General features: G+C 38.0%; 1 protein-coding gene across 5 annotated transcripts in view; it reads left to right on the top strand.

Annotated features, from left to right (window-relative positions):
• Window positions 1-26060, top strand: part of ALDH3A2 (aldehyde dehydrogenase 3 family member A2) — a 125119-nt gene that overhangs the window by 58714 nt on the left and 40345 nt on the right. For 4 of the 5 annotated variants that reach the window (XM_025428212.2, XM_035716876.2, XM_035716875.2 and 1 more), the window contains exons 13-17: window positions 201-270; window positions 1411-1543; window positions 9543-9637; window positions 10704-10761; window positions 11243-11328. In XM_025428212.2, the coding sequence (XP_025283997.2) occupies window positions 201-270; window positions 1411-1543; window positions 9543-9637; window positions 10704-10761; window positions 11243-11328 (442 nt within the window). The remainder of the gene's footprint in view (window positions 1-200; window positions 271-1410; window positions 1544-9542; window positions 9638-10703; window positions 10762-11242; window positions 11329-26060) is intronic. The other variant, XM_049110244.1, reaches the window with a different exon arrangement.

Genomic DNA, 26060 nt, shown 5'->3' with positions numbered 1-26060 from the left:
CCATGAATAAATAAATAAAATCTTAAAAAAATAAAAGTTAAATTAGTGAAGCTTTATTGTGTACTCATTTTGTCCAATAGAAAAGTCGGGTTTCACTGAATTACCTGATCAATTTGTTAAGTTTGTCAGAACAATAGTTAATTAGTACTCCACTCACATGTGATTTTTGAGTCACTGACTGCTTTCTTTTCCTCCAACAGAGATATTATTTACCTTGTGAGCCAAGTGATGCCTATTTTTGCTCCCTTTCATCTATTTGATGCACTTGCAGTGAGTATTTGGGGTGATTTTACGATTTTACTCTGTCTAATATTCATGGCAAAATTTGCTTTGTGTTTCTAACTTTTGAATTAAAAGTCTATGATTTCATCAATGCTCTTGCTTCGAGCATTCTTAGCCATTTGTGGGAAATATAGATTGCTCTAGAGTACTGCATCTCAAGGTGGAAGAAACCAGAGTTATCTAGCCGCCTCTTCTTTATCTGGGGCCTGAATGCCCTGTGTGACATTCTAGCCAAGTGATCCCGGTGATCTCTGCTGTGCTGTCCAAGGCAGGCCAGGCCACCTTGGAGTTAACTCTGACCACTAAAAAGTCTTTCCCTAGGCTGATGATTTTCTATAGATTTAAAGGTATTTGAAGACTCTTCTGTACCCTGGAATTGATGCCTTGAGGCTTAGTCCCAATTTCAGCAATTAGCCTTCATGGCATGATTTCTAGGTACATTTGCCATGTTGCTTTTTCCCCCAAGGAATTTCTCTATTTGTTAATGTCACTCTGAAGATGTGGTACCTATTGAACACTGGCTTTGTTAAAAATAATGTGGAAGAGAAGAAGATGATTATCACCACTCAGGTTCTGGGCATTTTTGAAACCCTTGATCCCATTAGTACTTTTTTCAGCCATGAGATCATCAGACTAGTTTCTGCAGAGATTTCCATCAGTGAATCTCTTTTTTTAACATATGCTTTTACAAAAAAAAAAATTAGGATTTATTTTAGCAGAAGAGAGGCAGAGGGAGAAGAAGAGAAAAACTTAATCAGACTCCTTGCTGAGTGCAGAACCCATTGCAGGGCTTAATCTCACGATCCTGAGATCATAACCCAAGCTAAAATCAAGAATCAGACATTTAACTGACTGAGCCACCCAGGCACCCCACAAAGTATTTTTAAAATAGAGGTTTAAATAATGTTACCTGAGGGGTTTCTAATGAAGTTGCTATAGTGTATTGTTGTTAACATCACCTTAGAAGGAAAATATTTTTCTTTATCTCTTACATAATGTGCAATTCCTGTTTTGAGATTGAACTGTTTGACCATATCTAAAACTTGTGATGTGTTAATGTAGTATTCCAAACTTGATGTGATGACAGGTAAATTATTGCAGTGTTGGTTTTGGTATTTCTCTCTTTAGGGCACCTGTGGGGGAGTCCTACGAGGTACAGGAAAACAAAAGATTGGTGCTATCTTGAATGCCATTGGTTATTATGTTTTTGGTTTTCCCATTGGAGTATCTCTGATGTTTGCTGCTAAACTTGGGATAATAGGTATGTTTTTGATTCTTCAATGATCAACCTCAAATATCATTTGTCATATTAAGATAAACTGCTTGAGATATAAAACAGTTAACTGAAAAGTAGTCCCTGTGGCATTATTTTCTACCCAGTCAGTGCCTTGTCTGTACAAAAACACTGGAAGTACAGTCTCGAACAAAATAGGCATAATCTGTGCCCTCAGGATGAGGCCAGGATTAATTAATTGCGCAGTAATTACATTAGCTTCAGTACTACAAGAGAGAATAGCTTAGTCCTGTGAGCACCTGTCATGGGTCGGTGGATGGACTTGCCCTCCTCCGTAATGGATTAGCCTCAGACCTGAAACATGATGAATTACCTAGGTGAAGTGAACACCATATTGAAAAACTGTTCTTTTCCCACTAAGTGATCTTGGCACGCTTGTTGAAAATTAGTTGGTCACAGATGGATGAGTTTATTTCTGGATTCTCTATTCTACTCCATTAGTCTCTCTGTCTGGCTTATACCAGTACCACTCTGTTTTGATTACTGTAGCTGTGTAGTAAGTTTGGAAATCAGGAAGTGTAAGCCTTCCAACTTTGTTCTTTTTAAATTTTGTTTTGGCTATTTGGGGATCCTTGGAATTCCACATGAATTTGAGGGTCAGGTTTTCCATTTTTGCAAAAAAAAAAAAAAAAGCCATTAGAAATTTTATCTGCATTGAACCTGTAGGCTGCTTTGGAGAGAATATTGCCATCTTAATAATACCAAGTCTTCCAGTCCATGAATACAGGATGTCTATCCATTTATTTAGGCCTTTTATTTCTTACAGCAGTGTTTTATAGTTCTTAGTGTTCCTTACTTCCTTGGTTAAATTTATTCCTAGATATTTTATTCTTTTGGAACTATTGTGAATAGAATTTTTAATTTCCTTTTCATATTGTCCCTTGATGGTATATTAAAACACAATTGATTTTTGTGTGTTGATCTTGTAAGTTTACTGAATTTATTAGCTGTTGTATTTTTTTGTGTGTGGATTTTTAAGATTCTGTATATATAGGATCATGTCATATGTAAATAAAAATAATTTTACTTTTTCTAATTTTTTAAAAAAGATTTTATTCATTTATTCATGGGAGACACAGAGAGAGAGAGAGAGAGAGAGAGAGAGAGGCAAAGACATGGACGGAGGGAGAAACCGGCTCCATGCAGGGAGCCCAATGTAGGACTTGATCCCGGAACTCTGGGATCATGCCCTGAGCCTAAGGTAGACGCTCAACCGATGAGCCACTCAGGTGTCCCTAAATATTTTTTTTTTCATCATGATAAGTGTATTCTTTAATCCCCATCACCTATTTCCTCCTTTTCCCCAACTCACCTCCCCTCTGATAATCAGTTTATTCTCTGTAGTTAAGTGTTTCTTAGTTTGTCTATCTTTCCTATGCTCATTTGTTTTGTTTCTTAAGTTCTACATATGAATTAGATCATATGATATTTGCCTTTCTTTGGCTGACTTTATATCTTGCTTAGCATTATACTCTCTAGCTCTATCCATGCTATTGAAAATGGCCAGATTTCATTCTCTTAATGGCTGAATAATATTCCAGTGTGTGTGTGTGTGTGTGTGTGTGTGTGTGTGTGCGCGCGTGTGTGTGTGTGTATTTTCTTTATCCATCCACCTATTGATGGACAAGATATTCCATATCTTGGCTATTAAAAATAATTCAGTAATAAACATAGGGATAAATATAGCTCTTTGAATTAATGTTTTTCATTTCTTTGGGTAAATACCCAAAAGTGGAATTGTGAGGTCATATGGTAGTTCTATTTTTCTTTTTTAAGGAACCTTCATACTCTTTCCCTAAGTGGCTGCACAAATTCAGATTCTCAGCAACAGTGTATGAGGTTCCCTTTTCTTCACATCCTTGCTAACACTTTTTTATTTCTTGTCTTTTTTTTGTACTAGCCATTCGGACTGGTGTGAGGTGATATCTTGTAGTTTTGATTTGCATTTCCCTGGTGATTAGTAATCTTTTCACATGTCTGTTGACTATCGGTATGTCTTCCTTGGGAAAATCTCTGTTCAGGTTCTCTGACCATTTTTTAATCAGATTGGCTTTTTTGGTGTCGATTATATAACTTCTTTATATATTTTGAATACTAACCCCTTATCAGATAAATCATTTGCAGATATCTTCTCCCATTCAGTAGATTGCCTTATGATCCCTATCTTATGAGTTCACACTACATGTTTTTAGTATTTATTTCTGTTGTGTTCTCTGGCACTTTTTATATCTTATGCTCTTTGAATGTAGGCCTTCACCAAGGGCTAGGAGATGATTCTTTTGCTTTTCTTATTCTCCCTTCTCTTCCTCAAAAGTCTCAGGGCCTCAGTCTTTGGTGTCTTTGGCTCTTGGATCTCAATCTCTGGGCCTGACTTCATGCCTGAGGTCCTACTCTGGTATTTCAGCTGCCCCACATATTCACAGTGGCCTTGCAAACATCTCTGCCTCCTGATTCCCTTTCTGATCTAGTCATCCAGGCTCAAGAACTCTGCCCCAATGATGCTGCCAAGTCTTACCAGTTCTGTCTCTATAATCTTTCATATCTGTGAGAGATTTATCCTGATTTCAGAGAAGAGTTGAGAGTTTATAATAGCTATGGCATTATAGCATTTATTATCTCCATAAACTACATACCTAACCCAGATATTTATTACTCTTATTAAGGCATTACCATTCAGCATCAGTTTTCCTGAAGTGCAAGTAAACAAAGTGGTACATGGGGCGGCTTCTATTTTTCAGACATCTCCTTTCTTCCTCAGAAAAATTCTTTCCTGGGTTTAATCTCAAAACAGTACCTGTAGATTTTTGTCCCTAGGCAATAAATCCACTCATGTCAAAAGGGAGGCAACTCTAACATCCAGCCACCTGTTAGTTCAAGACCTGGAGGCTGTTTGTGTTTTCATGAATTGGGTGCATTAGTGACACTCTTCATAGTTTATGTTCAAATATCTGATGAACATTTTGGAAATGTTAAGTTTCTGGGGGCACCTGGGTGGCTTAGTCAGTTTAAGCGTCTGCCTTCAGCTCAGGTCATGATCCCAGGGTCCTGGGACCAAGCCCCGCATCGGGCTTCCTGCTCAGTGGGGAGTCTGCTTCTCTCTCACACACTGCATGCTGTTCCCCCTGCTTTGTGCTCTCTGTCAAATAAATAACATCTTTGAAAAATAAAAGGAAATGTTAGCTTTAGTTCAAGCATTTTTTAAAATCATTTTCCTTGATAGCTTTTTACACATTTCTTGTTAATTTTAGCCCTGGGCAGGTACGCCGGGATGGCTCAGCAGTTTGGCACATGCCTACGGCCCAGGACTTGATCCTGGGGTCCTGGGATCGAGGCCCACATCGGGCTCCCTGCATGAAGCCTGCTTCTCTCTCCACCTGTATCTCTGCCTCTCTCTCTCTGTGTCTCTCATGAATAAATAAATTTAAAAATCTTAAAAGGATCCCTGAGTGGCTCAGCGGTTTGGCGCCCGCCTTTGCCCCGGGGCCCGATCCTGGAGTCCCAGGATCGAGTCCCTCTTCGGGCTCCCAACATGGAGCCTGCTTCTCCCTCTGCCTGTGTCTCTGCCTCTCTCTCTCTCTCTCTCTCTCACACTCTCATAAATAAATAAAAATAAAATCTTTTTAAAAAATAAAAATAATAAAAAATAAATAAAAATCTTTAAAAAAAAAAGATTAGCCCTGGACATCTTATCCTTTTGTTGCTATTGAGGCTTTCCCTTCCACTATGTAATCTAAGTGGTTGTTGTTTGTATGTAGGAAGGCTATTAGTTACTATTTGTGAATTTTGTATTTTGATACAATTTGGAATTCTTCTTAATTATAATAGCCTTCTGTTGATTATCATGGCTTTTTCAGGTATACAGTCCTATCATCTACAAATAATTTTATATTGTCTTTACCAGATTTTATACTACTGATTTCTTTCTTCTTTCTTTCTTTCTTTCTTTCTTTCTTTCTTTCTTTCTTTCTTTCTTTCTTTCTTTCTTTCTTTCTTTTTTTTCTGCCTCTAGTAATATACTAAATTATTGTAGTAGTTGTAGAAATGCTTGTCCTTTTCAGGACTTTTATAAATAATGCTTCCAGTGTTTCTATAATAAATATCATGAAGGATTTGGGGCTAACATACACACACACAAACACACATAAGTAAATATGTGTGTACATGCTTTTTAAATCATGTTTAGGAAATATACATTAAGTCTATTTTTTTAGATATTTCCAACAAGAATGGTTGGGTATTTTCTCAAATACAATTATATGTCATAGGTTAAAAAATAATTTTACTTCTTCTTTTCCAATTTTTGTGCCTTTTATTTTTATTTTTTGTGCCTATTCTGCAAGAACTTCTACAATAGGATTTAACATTATTTCTAAATTCTCTTACTTTATTTTTGCTTTTAGTTTAAAAAGTAACTTTTTAGGGCATATGGAAATGAGCCTATAATTTTTCTCCTTAGGTATATTATGATAAATGATATTAATTGCTTTCTTTATATTGAACAATCCTGGTTATTATGTGCTAATTTATTGGGCTGCTGGATTTTATTAATATCTTATTTAAGAATTTTTTGCAATGATATAATAAGATTAGTCTGTAGTTATATTTTTTGTGTAATCTTTATTGGGGTTTGGTATTAATGAACGTTACATTCGTGGGATGCCTGGGTGGCTCAGCAGTTAAGCATCTGCCTTTGGTTCAGGGTGTGATCCCAGATCCAGGATCATGTCCCACATCAGGCTTTCTGCAGGGAGTCTGCTTCTCCCTCTGCTTGTGTCTCTGCCTCTCTCTCTCTTTCTCTCTCTGTCTCTTATGAATAAATAAATAAAAACCTTTTAAAAAATTAAGTTCTATTCCTTTCATAAAAAGAATTATATTTCTTTTTGTAGCCTTGGAACAATTTACATAGTATAGGAATGATTTGTTTTAGAAAGGTTTGGTGGAATTCTTCTATGAAACATGGAATTCTTCTATGAAACTGTTATGACCTCATCTTTTGGAGGAGTTTATCCTTTTTACAGCTTTTTCCATTTTGTCTTTGAAAAATCAGTCTGTTTAGATTTTTTTCTTTTTGAGGTCACTTTAGCAAATTAATTTTTTAGAAAGTTATTCATTATCCAGATTCTAAGTGTACAGAATTGTGCAAAATAATCTATCATGTGCTTTTAGGGTAAGTTGTTATACATGTGTTCTGCATATATATATACACATCTGTACTCTAGACTTCAGTAACAGTGAATTTTATTTTCTTTAGTGAAAAAATTGTCTAATTAGAAGACTGACTAAATGCTGTAGTATGTATTCAAATAGGTTCTGTAAAGCTTTTATTTTTATTTTATTTGAGAGAGAGAAAGAGAGCAAGCACAAGTTGGGGATAGAAGGAGAGGAAGAAGCAGACTCCCTGCCGAGCAGGGAGACCTCCATGGAGCTTGTCCCAGGACCCCAAGATCATGACCTGAGTGAAAGGTGGATTTGTTTAACTGACTCAGCCACCCAGGTGCCCCTCAAATAGGTTCTTTTGTTCTGTATCCAGTCAGTACATTTTTTTAAATGTAAAAATTTTGCATCAGCCCCCATTTCTCTGTGAAATTTTAATCTTGGAGCTGTCATAAGAGTCCCTCTATGTCCACACAAACATGTGCTTAGTTTCTGATCTTGAATTTTTGGAAATGTTACTTGGTGGCTTAATGAATAACTTTCTTCAATGTCATCTCTCTTTTTAAAGACTGGTGGAGGCTGAGAGCCTATGGGGCATCTGATTGATGTCAGGCTGGGCTTCGTCATTCTCTATTTGGGATGCACAACTGCCAGATACTTATTATTGTCTCATAGTGCTACCAAGCACTGCCCTAAACACTGGAGAAGGAGAATTTACCTAAATTTAAGAACCCCTGTTCTTAATAAGCTGCTGAGTTTTTACAATTCAAGTTTACTTAAAAAACAAACCACAGCAATTGCACGACTCGGTATTTACCCCAAAGTTGCAGATGTAGTGAAACAGAGCGGCACCTGTTTCACTACAATATTCATAGCAACAATGTCCACAATAGGCAAACTATGGAAGGAACCAGGATGTCCTGTGACAGATGAATGGGTAAAGAAGAAGTGACTATATAAAATGGAATATTACTCAGCCATCCAAAAGGATGAATACGTAACATTCACATCGATGTGGATGGAACTGGAGGATATTATGCTGAGTGAAATAAGTTAATTGGAGAAAGACAATTATCATATGGTTTCATTCATATGTGGAATATAAAAATAGTGCAAGAGACCATAAGGAAGGAGAGGAACCTGAATGGGGAAAAATCAGAGAGGAAGACGAACCATGAGAGACTCTTAACTCTGGGAAACAAACTGAGGGTTGCTGAAGGGGAGGTCCAAGGGAAAGAGGTCATTGGGTGATGGGTATCAAGGAGGGCAGCACGTGATGTGATGAGCACTGAGTGTTATACTATATGTACATAAATTTAACTTAAATTTAAAAACTGTGCAAAAAAAACACAGAAACCTCTCTCTTATTAGAATCTAACACTCCTTTAAAATAAGATCTCCCTCTCTTTGTTCACTAAGATACTTTTTATTATTGTACTTGGTAGGTGCTTGGGTTTGTTAAAAAGTACCTTTAAATTATTGAAATTTAATAGTATGGAAATTTAGGGAAAATTCATAAAATGTAAAGAAAATTAAATTACCTTTAATTACACTGCTGAGCACTAACATTGGAGGCATTCAGTGTATTTTATTCCATTATTATAAAATTGCTTTTATTCCAGTATGTTCTATTTTTCATAAATGCTGAATATGTAATCGCCTTCTATACCACATTAGACACGTGGTTTTTAGTACCTCTGTAATATTTTCTTGTATCATTTCTTTAATACTTCCCTGATTGTGGAATTTAAATTGCTTCTCTTTATAAATCAGATTTGATGAGCATCCTAGGTGTATGAATTACTAACATCCCTGAATCTTTCCCCAGGATGGATTCCTAGGCATAGAGTCACCCCATCAAAGGGTGTGAACAGTCAGTCTACCTACTTCTCAACTGAAAAGAAGCTTTGTTTAATTATCAGGAATCTTGTTTCATTACCTGGAGTCCACAGAGGACCAGCCTCAGTGTCCCTTGTCAGTGGGGGGACACACGTGGAATGAATGAATGGATGGACTAATTCTCACTTTATGCCACATTCCATCTCTAACCAAAGCAGCCTGCTTTGTGGTGAAATTGTTGATATGCCAGTGGATATTTTATATCCACTTTGGCCTATAATGGATATTTAACTAGTTTAAATAGTTTCTTCTCAGTAGATAGGCATTGTTTATATCTGTTTTTTTTTTTTTTTTTTTTGACTGATCCCTTTATAATCTCAGTAACCACACAGAGGTTGTTTCCCATTGGCTGGGACCCACCCTTCCCTCTCCTTCAGCCCCTGTCCTGGAGCTGTCACAACTGGTTCCTCCCCTCTTCCAGTGGGGAGAGCCACCTGCCCTTCTTGCTGACTCTGGGCTGTAGGTCACCATCACAGTGTTCAGTGACTTTCGTGACTCTTGGTGCCCTTCCAGCTATCCAGCTACTGTTGGCTGCCTTGTTTGGTGTCTGTTCCCCCAGGAGCATGTAAACTCCATGATGGCACCGATTTTGCCGCCTGTCTGGTTCTGTGTTCTAGCACTTACAGCGATGCCTAGTGCAAACAAAGCCAATACATAATTGTGAAATCAACATATAAGCAGCAGAGAGTTGAGTGGTGTTTTTACTGTTCATCGGCAGGTTGATTGCCGCTGATCAATCAATGGTAAACTGGAGTCTAATTCTGGTCCATAACTATGTACATTTTTAACTGAAATTATTTTATTTTAACTGAAGTTAATTTAACTCTGGATACAGTAATTTTGGAAGAATGTTAACATGAGAGGAACAGCATTGAAGAACATCTAAGCTGTGGTTCTCGTTCTGCATCCCTAGGTCTCTGGTCTGGATTGATAGTCTGTGTTTTCTTTCAAGCCCTTTTCTATTTGGTGCTCATCTGGAAGACAAACTGGGAGAGAGTTGCCGAGCAGGTAACCACGTGTCCTTCTGGAAGTCTGGCTCTTCCTTGTTCCTGTGACACTGGAAGGAATCTGCGAGGGTTGACATGCTAAGGATGCCATTGGCAGCATGACCTGCTTGGATTCGTGCAAAGTGTCTGAGAGCTAGGGGCAGAAGGACATCGTATGTTAGCACATTTTCTTCTTAGTACAGAGTTCATTCAGGGTCTATGCACTAGAGTCAGCCATGGCAGGCGTGAGCTTAGAAAATATTTTGCCTTTTTAGTATTAAAATAGGGGAGGGGGGTTTCCTAATTATACTGATTTGTTGTCTGTTTTCAGGCCTCTTCCTAGAAATGTTTTTGGTCCATATTTTCCTAAAAAGCAGTATGCTAAATATCTATGATCAGAGGGAAGTATTTGGAAGGGGAGCCAAAACCTCCAGGGAGGGGAATGGGATCTTGACTCTGTGGGCATCTCTGTGTGAATAGCGAACCCTTTTTGTTCTGTGGAGATGAGATGGATGGGAGTTTGGCATTACTGAGGATTGGGGGGAGGGGTGTTATTGATAAAGAGATGGAGGAGGAGCTTAGTGCACAAAGCCTCACTGTTTCAGTGTTGTCCTCCCCTCCCCCACCCTACCAGGTTTCACATGCCCTCGGTTTTCTTAATTGCAATGTATGAGGTCTTTCCAATCCTGGTGTAATTGATGGAGAGATAAATTTTATAGGACACACAGTTGGGCCATAAACCATCCTGTATGTAATAACACCATTTGTCCTTAGACTTTTTCTCTATATCAGTGCTTAGGAACACTGAAGTGCATGGTGGGGGGGAAAAATATATATATATATGTTAAATTTGCAACTGTAGGGACAGGTAGTTTTTTACATCATTGTTGTGAGCTGAGCACAGGGGAGAATAGCAGTTGACCAGTGTTCTGTTCTGTTCTTGTTGGCGTTTCAGGACCAGAAAAGACTGTGTTAGATGTTAGAGCTCTTTAGCAGTGGTTTCATCAGTAGCTCCAGTGAAGTTTTAACAAGAGACTACTCACCTAACTTGACTTACCCTTTGTTTACTTAGTGATGCTTGTTCTCAGGCACAGGTCCGAGCTGGGCTGAAGGGGATCATCAGAGAGACCACGCCGTCACCAGCAGGTAACAGACGACGTAGTCTATGGCCCTTGTGCCTCATGAGGCAGAAACCCAGTGTAGCCAGAGTTGCTTAGTTTATGAGATCCCGCCTCTGGCACGATAAATCTTGTCTCTGCCCAAATAACTGGGAGATAAGCTCAAGGTTCTCCTGAAATATTCTTTTTTTTTTTTTTTAAGATTTTATTTATTTATTCATAGAGATGCAGAGAGAGAGAGGCAGAGACACAGGCAGAGGGAGGAGCAGGCTCCATGCAGAGAGTCCGATGTGGGACTCGATCCCGGGTCTCCAGGATCACGCCCCAGGCTGCAGGCAGCGCTAAACCGCTGCACCACTGGGGCTGCCCAGATATTCTTAATGTAATTTCACTTATACCAGCCGATAATTGATAGTCATTGTTTACAATGTATTCTTATGTAACTTTCCATGATATCCCTCTGTTGAACCCTGTACATAAGTACATACTCCACTCTTCTCTGCAATCAGATCTGCCTGTCTTGGAGAAAGAAGTAACCGATGGAGTCATTTTACCTGATATCATCACACCCGAGAGCCAGACCCTCCAATTAATGGTAATAGAAGAAAACAACCAGTATGTTGTGCCCACCATTGGGGATGTTTTGACAGTGAGCCAGTTGGTTTTCTATCGTGGAATAGCTCTAGCTCTTGCTGTTGCTGTTTTTTTAGCAGGAATTTTAATAAGGGTTTTCAATGACCGTGGCTAAAATAGAAGAATTATCAACAGCCCACAAACCAGACATGATAAACCTACATGATATATGAAGCCTGGGAGGTGACCCTGTCACGTGGACAGCGGTTTTGCCCCCAGTTGCGGGTGGAAAGGATATCAGTGATGCTTTCTTAGTTATCCCAAGAATCTGCACTATCCTATTTGAGATCAAGAAAGGAGTTAGAATTCTTACATTTCTCCCAGATGTTAACCCTATCATGGTTTTTAAATCTGTACATTTGATTTTCCCTGCTGGAAGTATTCTGTACTCTTTTGTTGAATATCTTCCTTCTTTCAGGAAAGTTCATTGTCCTCTAAAATTGATTGCTGATCCAGTTTTGTTTGTATTTCTCTGTTAATGTATTTTATCAGTGGGTATGTATTAAGTGCCTGTTCAAATCCCATCTCAGGTATAGCCATATAAGCTTTTATAAAATAAACATTTTAAAATTAAAAATGTTTGCTACTAATATTTGAGGGTATGACATCTATCTAAACCAAACTTTTAGTTTTGGGCCTCTGAGCACATTTTTGTGGCAACTTCCATATTAAAAAATCAAGCTCGGTTTTCTTCTGTGGCTCAGCTCCCCAAATGTTGCCCCCTCCCAGTAGATTTTTACTTTGTTTTTTATCTTTAAAAGATTTTATTGATTTATTCATGAAAGACACAGAGGCAGAGGGAGAAACAGGCTCCCTGGGGGGAACCCAATGCGGGACTCAATCTCGGGACCCGGGTGTCATGCCCTGAGCTAAAGACAGACACTCAACCGCTGAGCCACCCAGGTATCCTCCATTTCTTTTTTAAAAAAGGTTTTATTTATTTATTTGAGAGAAAAACTTAAACACAAGCTGGGGGAGGGGTGAAAGGAGAGGGAGAAGAAGACTCTCACTAAGTAGAGAGCCAGCCTGGGGGTTCAATCCCAGGACCCTGAGATCATGACCTGAACCAAAGTGAGCTGCTTACCCAACTGAACCACTCAGGCACCCCTTGATTTTTATTTTAATTTAATTTCAATTACAAACGATGTTGAGCATCTTTTCATTGGTTTGTTGTCCATCTGTATATCTTTTTTTGAGAAATGTCTATTCAAGTCCTTTGCCCATTTTTAAATTGTTTTTTCTATTGTTTTATATATATGTGTGTCTTAATATATTAAGATATACCTTAGTATATTATTAAGATATATCTAAGATATTAAGATATATTAATAATATACTATATAGTATATATACTCTTAATAATATACTAAGATATATCTTGATATTAAGACATATAAATATATATAGTGTAATACATACATACATACACACATAATGTATATTCTAGATACTAGACCCTTGTCAGAAGTAAAGTTTGCAAATATTTTCTCTCATTCTGTAGGCTATCCTTTCATTTTCCTGACAGTGTCCTCTGTTGCACAGAAAGTTTGTAATTTTTTTTGAAAGTGTAATTTTGATGAAGCTCAGCATATCTATTTTTTCTTTTGTTGCTTCTGCTTTTATCATCATAAGAATCAATTGCCACATGATAAGAAAAAAAAATGTAAGTACTCTTGGAATCTCAAAATGTTATAGAAGAATTTAAAAACAAAACAGAAGATTGTGTTTCCAGTGTGCTATGTTGGGAGGTTGGAGGTCCTCACCCCTGCCCTCAACCAAGAATTCTAGAACTTATTTCTAGTCTGTCACCTGTGACTCCAAATGTGTGTGATTTTTCTACACCAACAACCAATTCTCCAATCTCCCAACACCAACTGGAGGTCCAATGATTCAATTTAATTCTGACACTAAGTACCCAGAGTCAGTGTCAGACTCCATAAACTAAGGGCTCAGACCCACAAGACTGACCCCAGTTTCAGAAGGCAATTGCAAGTCCAGGCCAACCAAACTTTTTCTTACTGACCAGCTGTCATTTGGGGGTTTTCATGACCCACTTCTTAGATTTGATAATTTGCTAGAGCAGTTCACAGGACTCAGGAGGATGCTTTACATATGGCTACTGGTTTATTATAAAGGACACAACTCAGGAACAGCTAAATGCAAGAGATGCACAGGGGTGACAGTGCTCAGAGGTTCCATGCCCTTTCTGGGCATGTCACCCTTCCGGCACCTCAATGTGTTCACCAATCCAGAAGTTCTACAAATCCTGTTGTTTAGAGGTTTTTATAAAGGTTCTATTACATAGGTGTGATTGAATAAGTCACTGACCATTGGTGATTAGACTCATCTCCAGCCACTCTCCCCTTGCTGGAGTCTGGGGTACAGGGCTGCAAGTTCCATCCCTCGGATCATCTGTTGGTCTTTCTGTTGACCATTCCAAGTCCTGAAGTCATCTATGGAGCCCATCAAGAATAACTTTATTAGGATAAGCTCAGGTAAGGTTGAAAGGGGCTCATCATGAATAAGAAAAGATGCCCCTCTCACCCCGTCACTGAAGAAATCCCAAGGAATTTAGAAGCTGTTGTATCAGAAACTGTGGACACGGATATCACAATATCAAAAGAAGAATAGCTGAACAAACTAAGTATCAACCACTCTTGTTAGATCCATCAGAGAACTAAGGTCACAAGGATAACTTCTTCCTTCCAAATTGAAGAGACAGGCAGATACAGCTTATTAGAGCAGAGGCAGATGGAGCCAGTAAGAGATATTGAAACTTAAATTGTAATTGACAAATTGCTGGAGGCTTAATGTCCTCAAGCTTATGGGGGTTTTGTCTTAGGTGGGCCCCATAAAATTCCATGAATTTTGTCTTCATGTTCTCAGGGAGAAAAATCCTTTCATGCTTCTATAGGAGATAAGGGAAATGGAACCATTTAAAAATATGCCCATAGGGGCACCTGGGTGGCTCAGTGGTTGAGCATCTGCCTTTGGCTTAAATTGTAATCCCACGGTCCTGGGATCAAGCCCCACATCAGGCCCTTCGAAGGGATCCTTCTCCCTCTGCCTGTGTCTCTGCCTTTCTCTCTGTTCTCTCATGAATAAATAAATAAAATATTTAAAAAAATAAAAATATTCCCAGAGCATTCTGTGCTTTTTAACCAAAGCCTACACTCAAGGGAAACTATTTTACCAGAGGCCAACTACCATGGGTTTTATCAGAATCTAACCTGATGGAAGGGAAATACTAGACTTTAGCCCCAACAGCCTTCCACAAAGTGAAGCAAAATACCCAACTTCACCCTCTCTACCCTTCTTCTCTCTTTGTAGGGGATAGAGTGAAACTGAGAAGCATTCAGTAAAAGTATGAAGGGAACAGTCCAGAGAGACACATGCTCTTTAAAAAGACTGAGACCTTATCATTCAACTATAGAACACTTCCTTCCCCCACACCTTAGCATCACATCCATGGAGCTCCTGTATAATACCAAGAGATTACAGCTGAAAGAATGACGTCTCAGACCTTACTTCGGAACTCTCTAGGAAAGCCCAAAGACAATTGGAGAGACAACATCAATGGGCCGGGGGTAATTTTAGCCCCTGGCAGCTATGGTCACAAAAACAATAGACATAGTGTATCTCCCAGGCAGATAAACCTAAAACCTCACATCAAAGACCTATTGACCTTAGTTCCTTTTATCCAGTTCATCAGGCCCAGCTTTCAATGAGTAATTGTAAGGCATGCTTAAAGGCAAAACAAAGTTTGAAGAGAGAAAGTAAGCATCAAACCAAACTCAGATATGGAAGAGATTTTGGAATTATCAGACTGGAAATTTTAAATGGGATTAATTGCTAAGGGTCTATTGGAAAAAGTGAACAACATGCAAGAAGAGATGAGTAACGTAAACTAGAGAGAAATTCTAAGAAAGTATCAAAACGAAGAGTTAGAAATAAGAAACACTAACAAAACAAAAATGCCTTTTATGGGCTTTTTAGTAGACTAGATATGATCAAGGAAAAAATCAGTGAGTTTTTAGAGATATCAATAGAAACTTCCTGTCTTAGCCTGTTCAGAGGGCTCTAGCAAGTACCACAGACTGAGTAGCTTATAAGCAACAGACATTTACTGCATACAGTCCTGGAGTCTGGGAAGTCCAAGGTCAAGTTGCAAGCATGGTTTCATCCCATTGAGGGCCCTCTTCCTGGATCCTCACATGGTAGAAGGGACAAAGGATACCTCTGGGGCCTCTTTTAGAACACTGATCTCATCCATTCTCTTCCCAAAGGCCCTACTTCTTAATCTCATCATTCTTGGCGATTAGGGTTAAACATGAATTTTGGGGAGATTTACTATGCTGAGTGAAATAAGTCAATTGGAGAAGGACAGTCATCATATGATTTCACTCATATGTGAAATATAAGAAATAGCGATAGGGATTGTAAGGGAAAGGAGGAGAACTGAGTGGGAAAAATTAGGGAGACAAACCATGAGAGACTTCTAACTGGGAAACAATGGGTTGTGGAAGGAGAGGTGGGGGGTGGATGGGGTAACTGGGTGACAGGCAATGAGGAAGGCACTTGATGGGATGAGCACTGGGTGTTATACTACATGTTGGCAAATTGAATTTTTTAAAAATGTAAAAAATAAATAGGCTATATCACACACACACACACAAAATGCAAAGAGAAAAAGAATGGGGAAACAACATCCAAGAACCATGGGACAAATAGAAAAGGTGTAACGTGCAGTTAATGGTAATATCAGAAGAAGAAAAAGAACAGAAGAAATAGTTGACATTAACAACCACAAATTTTCCAAAATAATGACAAACACCAAACTACAGATCCAGGAAACTTAAAGAATACCGAGTAAGATAAATGCCCCAAACTCTACACCTAAGTATATTATATTTAAGCTGCAGGGGATCCCTGGGTGGCTCAGTGGTTTAGCGCCTGCCTTTGGCTCAGGGCGTGATCCTGGAGTCCCGGGATCGAGTCCCACATCGGGCTCCCGGCATGGAGCCTGCTTCTCCCTCTGCGTGTGTCTCTGCCTCTCTCTCTCTCTCTATGTCTATCATGAATAAATAAATAAAATCTTAAAAAAAAAAAGCTGCAGAAAGTTGAATATAAGAGAAAATCTTGAAAAGCCAGAGGGGGAAAACACTACCCATAATAGAGCAAGCAGAAGAATTAGATCAGACTTCTCTGCAGAAACTAGGTAAACAAGAAGAGAGTGGAGTGGAATATTTAAAGTATTGAAAGTAAAAAACCATCAACCTAGAAATCTGTATCTAGGGAAATTATCCTTCAAAAATGAAAAGGAAATAGAAACTTTCTCAGAAAAATAAAAGTTGAGGAAATTTATCATCAGTACACCTGCCTTGCAAGAAATCTTAGTTCTTAAGAGAGAAGAAACATGATCTACATCAGAAACTTGGATATACATAAAGAAGAGCCTTAGAAAAGAAATGAAGGGAAAATTAAATGTTTTTCTTCTCATATTCTTAATTGATCTAATGGAGGAAAAGTTTGTTGAAAATAATAAGAACAGTGCATTTGGCTATTTTAGCTTAAGGATAACTAAATGAGTATCAGCAGTGTTACAAGGATTGGGAGGGAGGTATTGGGAATACTCTGTTATAAGGCATTTGCACTATCCTTGAAGTGTTATTTTAAAGAGGAATTAGAGGGGTTGCCTGGGTGGCTCAGTTAAGTAAGCATCTGACTCTCAGTTGTGAGATCAAGCCCTGTGCTGGGCATGGAGCCTGCCCTCCCCCCACAAAAGAAAACAAGAGGAATTAGATTCATTGTGTAAATACCACAAACACTAGGGTAACCACTAAAAATATTTAAGAAAAAGTAGAATTGTTACGCTAGCAGAGGGAAGAAAATAGAATCATATAAAATAATTAAAATCAGGAAAGGCAAAAATAAAGTGAAGGAGAAAAATGAAACTACAAGGGCAGAAAGTAGAAAAAGTAACAAGATAGATAATTAATCCCATTATATGAATATTCACACCCTGACTATAAAAACAAACAGCATAAAAGGACACATCCTCAACATGATAAAAGCCTTATGTGAAAAATTCACAACCAAAGTCAAGAGTGAAAAACTCAAAGCTTTTCCCCTAAGATCAGGGACAGGACAAGGATGCACATTTTCATCAGTTCTCCTCAGCACAATACTACAAAGTCTAGCCACAGCATTAGGCAAGAAAAAGAAATGAAAAGGTACCCAAACTACAAAGGAAGAAGTAAAATTATGTACTTTCATTAGTGACAATGATCTTATATGTAGAAAACCTGAGATTCCCTGAAACTGTTACACCTATTAAATGAATTCAGCAAAGTTGCCAGATACAAATAAACCCATGTAATCAGTCCTTTATCTATATGCTAGCAATGAGTAATCTGAAAAGGAAAGTAGGAAAACAATCCCACTATATGATTGCATCAAAAAGGATAAAATATTTAGGAGTAAATTAACCAAGGAGGCAAAAAATCTTCTTCACCAAGGACTATAAAATGTTAAGACAAAAATAGAAAAGATATCTTGTGTTCATGGATTGGAAAACTTAATATTATTAAGATAGCCATAGTACTGGAAGTGATCTACAGGTATGACGTAGTTTCTATCAAGATCCCAAAGACATTTTGCAGAAAGAGAAAAACCTAAAGACTCCTAACTCTAGTGGTGGTGGAAGGGGAGGAGGGCAGGGGGTGGGGGTGAATGGGTGACAGGCACTGAGGGGGGCACTTGACGGGATGTGCACTAGGTGTTATTCTGTATGTTGGCAAATTGAACACCAATAAAAAATTATTATTAAAAAAAAAAACCATCATAAAATTCACATGGAATCTCAAGGGATCCAAGCAGCCAGAACATCTTGAAAGAAAACGAAGTTGGAAGTCTTACACTTCCTGACTTCAAAACTTAACTACAAAGATACAGTAAGCAAAACTATGTGGTACTGACAAAATGCCATATATACACCAATGGACAGAACTGAGACCCCAAATATGGTCAAATGATTTTCAACAAGACTGCCAAGACCATTCAATGGTCTTGAATAAATGGTGCTGGAAAGCTCAGAAATCTGCATGAAAAAGAACAAAATTGGACTAGAATTCAAACTGTAAATATATATATATATATATATATATATGAAAATCTTTATAACACTGGTTTAGGCAACGATTTCTTAGATATGATACCAAAGGGATAAGCAACAAAAGATAAATGGGTTTCATCAAAATTAAATACTTTTTTACATCAAAAGATATTTTCAAGAGTATAAAAAGGCAACCCACTGAATAGAAGGAAATATTTGTAAATCCTATGGATTAAAAAAAATCCTATGGATCAAGGGGATTAGTGTCCAGAATATATGAAGAACTTATACAACTCAACAGCAACAAGAAACAAACGGCCCAATTAAAAAATGGTCAAAAGAGTTGAATAGACATTTCTCTGTGAAAGATAAGCAAATGGCCAGTCAACACAAGAGAACATTCTTTTTACATCACTAGTCATTAGAAAAAGGCGAATTAAAACCACAAGACTTTACACCATTTACAAAGACCATTATAAAAACGTAACGGGAAAAAAACAAGTGTTGGCAAGTTTTCTGTCCTGTAGACAGGACGGAAATCTTGTGCGTTACTGATAGAATATAAAATGGTGTGGCCACTGTGGCAGATAGTATGTGCGGTCTTTATCAATGAAATATAAATTACCACATGATGCAACAATTCCACTTCTAGTTATATACCCCAAAAGAATTGAAAGCAGGGAATCAGAGACTTGTACTCCACTGCTCATAGCAGCATTATTTACAATAGCCAAGTAGAAGCAACCCAAACATCTATCAACAGGTAAGCAGATAAATAAATGTTGTATGTACATACAATGGAATATTAATCAGCCTTAATAAGGAATGAAATTTTGATATATGTTCTAACTTGAATGAACCTTGATAACATGATTCTAAGGGAATAAGCCGTATGTTAAAAGGACCACTTTCTTATGCCACAGACAAAAATAAACTCAAAATAGGTTAAAGACCTGAATGTGAAACTTGAAACCATAAAAATCCCAGAAGAAAACATAGAAAGTTATCTCCTTGGCATCAGCCTTAGCAACATATTTATGGATATGTCTCCTTGAGCAAGGGAAACAAAAGCAAGGATAAGCTACTGGGACTATATCAAAATAAAAAGCTTTTGCACAGCAAAGGAAATGATCAACAAGATAAAAAGGCAGCCTACTGAAGGGGAGAAGATATTTGTAAATGATATATCCAATAAGGAATTAAAATATATGAAGAGTTTATACAACAACCAAAAAAGCCAAAGATGGGCAGAAGACCTGGATAGATATTTTTCCAAAGAAGATAACCAGATGGCCAACAGACAATGAAAAGGTCCTCAGCATCACTAATCATCAAGGAAATGCAAATCAAAACCACAATGAGATTACATGACACCTGTCATAATGGTTAGAATAAAAAAAGAGGTAACAAGTATTGGTGAGGATGTGAAGAAAAAGGAACACTCATGCACTGTTGGTGGGAATGCAAACTAGTGCAACCACTGTGGAAAACAATATGGAGGTTTCTCAAAAAATTAAAAATAGAAATACCATATGATCTAGTAATACCACTGCTAGGTATTTACTCAGAACAAAACACTAATTTGAAAAGATATATGCACACCTATGTTTATAGAAGCATTATTTACATTATCTACAATAGCCAAGGTATGGAAACAACCTACGTGTCTATCAATAGATGAATGGATAGAGATGTGATATATATATATGAGATATATATATATGAGATATATATATATATGATATATATATATATATGATGGAATATTACTCATCCATAAAAAAGAATGAGATCCTACCACTTGCAGCAACACCACAAATGGACATAGAGGGTGTAATGCTAAGTGAAATAAGTCAGAGAAAGACAATTACCATATGATTTCACTTATATGTGGCATCTATAAAACAAACAAAATGAACAACAACAACAACAAAAATCCAGAAATACAGAGAACAAACTGATAGTTGCCAGTGGGAAGGTTGGTGGGGGGATGGGTGAAATAGATAAAAGGGATTATGAGTTGCAAAAAGAAAAATGAAATTAAATAAAAATTGGGAGGTGGGAGAAAGTGCAAATTCTTTAATTTCCTGAATTTTCCTATCAGTAGATTCTGCATAAGGTTGAAATATATGGTATAAATAAGCCTCCAACTTCTCTTCTTAAATAACTTTTTAAAAAGATGTTTTATTTTAAGGTATATTTTAATTCAATAGTACCTTTTGTGATGAAACCTCACTTGAAATTCAGTAATTCAGTTTCACTTTGGTCTTTCTCTTTCATTGAATTTAAGTAAAATTAAATTTGCTTTTTAAAAAAAGCACTATAAAAAATAAAATAAAAACTAGCACTATAGATAATCCATACTTTTATTTATTTATTTATTTATTTATTTATTTATTTATTATTATTTATTTATTTATTTATTTTAGTCATGATAGACATAGAGAGAGAGAGAGAGAGGCAGAGACACAGGAGGAGGGAGAAGCAGGCTCCATGCAGGGAGCCCAATGTGGGACTCGATCCCGGGACTCCAGGATCACGCCCTGGGCCAAAGGCAGGCGCTAAACCACTGAGCCACCCAGGGATCCCCTAATCCATACTTTTTAATAGATTTATTTACTTTCTATCCATGTATGTATGTATGAGAGACGTCTGGCAGTAAATACAGTTATTTCTGAGATGAAGAATCTAGATTTTTTTCTCTTCATACAATTCTATATTACTTAAAAATTTTAAATTATTGATGTCATTTTTATAAAACAACCATAAAGGGATGCCTGGGTGGCTCAGTGGTTGAGCATCTGCCTTCGGCTCAGGGCGTGATCCTGGAGTCCCAGGATCGAGTCCCACATCAGGCTGCCTCCATGGAGCCTGCTTCTCCCTCTGCCTGTGTCTCATGAATAAATAAAATCTTTAAAAACAAAACAAAAACAACAATAAAGTTATTTCTTTATAAACAAAACTGACCCCTCCTTGCACTAAGAGGATATAGGAGAAGACCATGAAGTATTGAAGAATTTTTCAAGGTAGAAATTGTAGTAAACAAAAAGAAATGAAAAAAATTGTAATAGAAACATGAATTTAGACGAAACCAAAGATTATACCAGCATTCGGTGGTATAGAGGCATTCTCTATCTTCTGTTGACTCCTCAGTAAAGGTTTCACTCACAGCTTAATGAAGTTTCCTTAACACTTAGAAAGCCAGAGTGTCACGGGGTGCCTGGGTGGCTTAGTAGTTTAAACCTCTGACTTTTGATTTTGGCTCAAGTCATGATCTCAGGGTCGTGAAGTCGAGCCCCATGTTGGGCTCCATACTGAGTATGGAGCCTGCTTAAGATTCTCCCTCTGCTCCTCCTCCCCATTCTCGCCCATGATCTCTCTTTCTTTCTCAAAAAAGGAAGGAAGGAAGGAAAGAAAGAAGGAAGGAAGAGAAAGAAAAAAGAAAGAAAGATAACCAGATTGTCACAGTGTGATTCCAATTTTCTTTTTTTAAGTGTATGTGACAGAGGTTCCCAAACTTTTTTGGCTCATGGCACTCTTTCAATAATATTTTCATGTCACTCTCTAGTCCAAAAGAAATATTAAATTATGTATTAAACTAATAGTTCTTACTAATTAGTTAGTTCTAAGCAACTTAATAATTACTTATATCCTAACAATTTAGTAGCTATTTAAAGAAAATAATACATGTAAATTGAAAAAATAATGGGATTTTTTTTGTTTCATTATTAAATAACTGCTATTACTTACTAATAGGATATTTGCACCTGCTGGGCACCACACAACTTCCCAAACACTTGGGAGGTGCTGGACACTGCCACTCTGTTTACTTATTTCGCCTTGATTTTCACACAGTAACAATGCAACTACTGAAAACCCAGTTTTGCAAGGATGTGACATCATCAAAAATATATATAATGCAATCTAACGTCACTGCAAAGTACCTTCAACTAATAGCCCGCACAGTGTCTGACAGATGTCGAGCATCATTCTGTTTCCCTTGAAAACTGAAGATATCTTGAAATATGCCTGCGAATTCACCGTTGTTCCCCAAGGCATCGTGGCCCAGGGTTCAGGGACCATGGGTGTACAAAAAAAGGTGAAGATATACACTAGATTAACAGTAGATGCTTCCAAGAGATGGTTATTACAGATAGTTTTTACTTCTCTATACTTTTCTATATTTCCTTAAAAAATGATAGTGAAGTTGCATTACTTTTACAATCAGGAGAAGCAAAAAATTAATTAGGCAGATTCCCAAATTTAAAGGACTATCAGGTGTTGTCAAGGACTTGAAATAATGGGAACTCTTACTAACTAGTGAGAATGTCAACTTGCACAATCACTTTGGAAAAAAATTTGTATTATCTAGTAAAATCGAAGACAAGTGAATAAAGCCTATTGAATTCCATTATTAGTTATAAACTCTAGAGAAAAGAGTCCACATATGTGCCATGGTGCATGTGCAAGAATATTCATTGCAGCACTGTTTGTAATAGCTCCAGATAAAAATAATCCAGTGCTTGGCTATGGAGCAGGTAATTGCAGTGTATGTGTTCAATGAGATATTACACAGATGGAGCAAGGATTGAATTACTAATTCATGACTGATGTGAAGCTAAGCTGAACAAAGGAACAAAAGAATATATAAGACTGCCTCCATTTAACAAAGAGTAGAGTACATGAAAAACCAAAATACAAAATAGGTAGTATATGGAAACTAAAAACAAAGCAAGGGGCACCTGGGTGGCTCAGTGGTTGAGCATCTCCTTCAGCTCAGGTTGTGATCCTGGGGTCCCGGGATCGAGTCCCACATCGGGCTCCCCAGAGGGAGCCTGCTTCTCCCTCTGCCTGTGTCTCTGCCTCTCTGTGTCTCTCATGAATAAATAAATAAAATCTTTAAAAAAATAATAAAAATTTAAAATTAAAAAAAGCAACCCTTCATGAAAAGTTGAACAGCACTAAACCAGGCTTCCACTCGTCTTGTCAGCACCCTTTGCCCCCAACCACACTGACCCAGAGGAAACTCTCACTGATTTCTTCTGTAGCCTTGCAGGGTTTTTTTTTTTTTTTTAAGCAACGATAAGGAAATATGCTACCATTTCTTACACAAATGGTAGCATACACTGTGCATCATCTTGCTTTTTTCATTTAACAATATACTCTAGAGATATTTCCATATCCTTAAGTGAGAGCTTTCCTCTTTTTCCTTTTTTTTTTTTTTTTTAAGATTTTATTTATTATGAGAGCGAGAGAGTGAGGGAAAGCACATGCAAGGGAAGGGCAGAGGGAAAAGCAGACTCCCCACTGAGCAGGGAGCCGACATGGGGCTTGATCCCAGGACCCTGGAATCATGACCTGAGCTGAAGGCAGACACTTAACCGACTGAGCCACCTCCCCTTCTTCTTCTTCTTTTTTTTTTTTTCAAATTTTAGAGCCACATGGCATTCCACAGTGTACCTTACAGTTTATTTAGCCAGCACCCTAGAGGTAAACAGTTGGATTATTTATAATCTTTTGCTACTGTAAATAGGGCTGACATTATATATTTATTGGTTTATTGTTTGCCTCATTAAAATGGCTCTTCAGGGCAAGACACTTGACTGTCCTAGTCACTATTCCAACTCGAAAGCCTAGAAGAGCCTGATATACAGTAGGCACATAATAGCAGCAGTTACTGCTGCATGCCCCAGAAGGGAATGTGTAACACCCTCCAATACTGCACTCCTTGCATTACCTACTCTTCTGGATTTCTCCACTGCTTGTGATTTGAGTCAGAAGGATGGATGGTACTGCCCTTAATGAAGCAAGGGATAGGCAAGTCTGATAAATTCTGTTTCTCACATATAAACAGTGTCACACATTTCATGTCCTATGTGGTATTACACAGGTGGGCACATAGAGATATAATCCTCATAAACAGGACTTGCAGGGACAAATTGAATTGGTATTTTCATAATATTGCCAAAATACCTGTTTGTAAGGGGGTATTGCTCTACCAGCAATGTATAAGAATCATTATATCCCCATAACCTTGCCAAAAGAATATGTCTAGAAACCTGGATTTTCACTGATTTGATAGGAAGAAGTGACATCAGAGTGCTTTTAATTTGCATGTGTCTTATTAGGAGTGACATTGAGTATCATTTTATACGTTCAAGGGCCATTTGAATTTTTTTCTATAACCTGTGTCCTTTGCCCATTTTTTCTAGTAGATTGCTGGTCTTGCTTTCTTTTTTCTCCTTAAGTTTTAAAAGCTCTTAATTCTGGAGGATCCCTGGGTGGCTCAGCGGTTTGGCGCCTGCCTTTGGCCCAGGGCACGATCCTGGAGTCCCAGGATCGAGTCCCATGTCGGACTCCCGGCATGGAGCCTGCTTCTCCCTCTGCCTGTGTCTCTGCCTCTCTCTCTCTCTCTCTCTCTCTCTCTCTCTGTCTATCATAAATAAATAAATAAATAAATAAATAAATAAATAAATAAATAAATAAAAATAAATCTTCAAAAAAAAAAATAAAAATAGGGCAGCCCCGGTGGCACAGTGGTTTAGCGCCGCCTGCAGCCCAGGGCGTGATCTGGAGACCCTGGATCAAGTCCCACGTCAGGCTCTCTGCATGGAGCCTGCTTCTCCCTCTGCCTGTGTCTCTGCCTCTCTCTCTCTCTCTCTCTCTGCATCTCTATGAATAAATAAATGAAATCTTTAAAAAATTTTTTTAAAAATAAAAATAAAATAAAAGCTCTTAATCCACTAATAAATATGGCTTCACCAGGGCCCTGGGATCCAACCCACTTGAGATTACAATTCCTCTTGGTGAAGAGCCAGAAGAAAGGGTGGGGTTGGGGTGGGAGCTTTGGCTTCTTCTCCTATCTCAGATATGGTTCAAAAAACAATATGCTGCTTTCAAAGAAACACTTGAAATAAAGGAGAAAGGTTAAAAATTTAGCAGCAGGGGAGATTAGGTTACAATACAGACGAAACACTCAACATCACTCTTCCTCCTGCTCTAAATCCTCTCGAAATGGTAAAAACACTATTTCTGAACTAGATATTTGGGGGCATATCTAGGTGATAAAAAGCTGATGGGATCAGACTTACGGAAAATTAGGAGAAAACAGCCCAAATCCTTAGTAGCAGGGTACTATAATAGCAGTTTCCAACAAAACACCAGAGTCCCCAGGCTTAGAGTTCAGCGCAAGGAACAGCAGGGGGCTCCCGGGCATCACCGGGATCACTCAGGTAGGCTGTCTGTCCTTGTCTGGGACAAACAGGCCTCTTCCTCCTCCCTGCTGAGTTGCTGGTGGCAGCCACATTTGCCCTAGGCTAAAGCCCTGAAAACTATTTCTAAATAAACACTCTGCCAGAGGAGAGCTCACAGAATTAAGTGCCAGGACTGGAAATGGCAGAAGAGCAAAGCTCACAGTTGAGGGGGGTGGGAGTGAATGGGTGACGGGCACTGGGTGTTATTCTGTATGTTAGTAAATTGAACACCAATAAAAAAAAAAAAAAAAAAAAAAAGCTCACAGTTGACTCTGGAAATAATGAGGAAGCCTGCTGGCACTCCTACTTTTCAGCCAAACCAGGGCA

Source organism: Canis lupus, chromosome 5 (genome assembly GCF_003254725.2).
Source record: "Canis lupus dingo isolate Sandy chromosome 5, ASM325472v2, whole genome shotgun sequence".
Lineage (NCBI taxonomy): Eukaryota > Metazoa > Chordata > Mammalia > Carnivora > Canidae > Canis > Canis lupus.
Note: the sequence above shows the minus strand (reverse complement) of the source record. Positions and strands in the feature narration are given on the sequence as shown.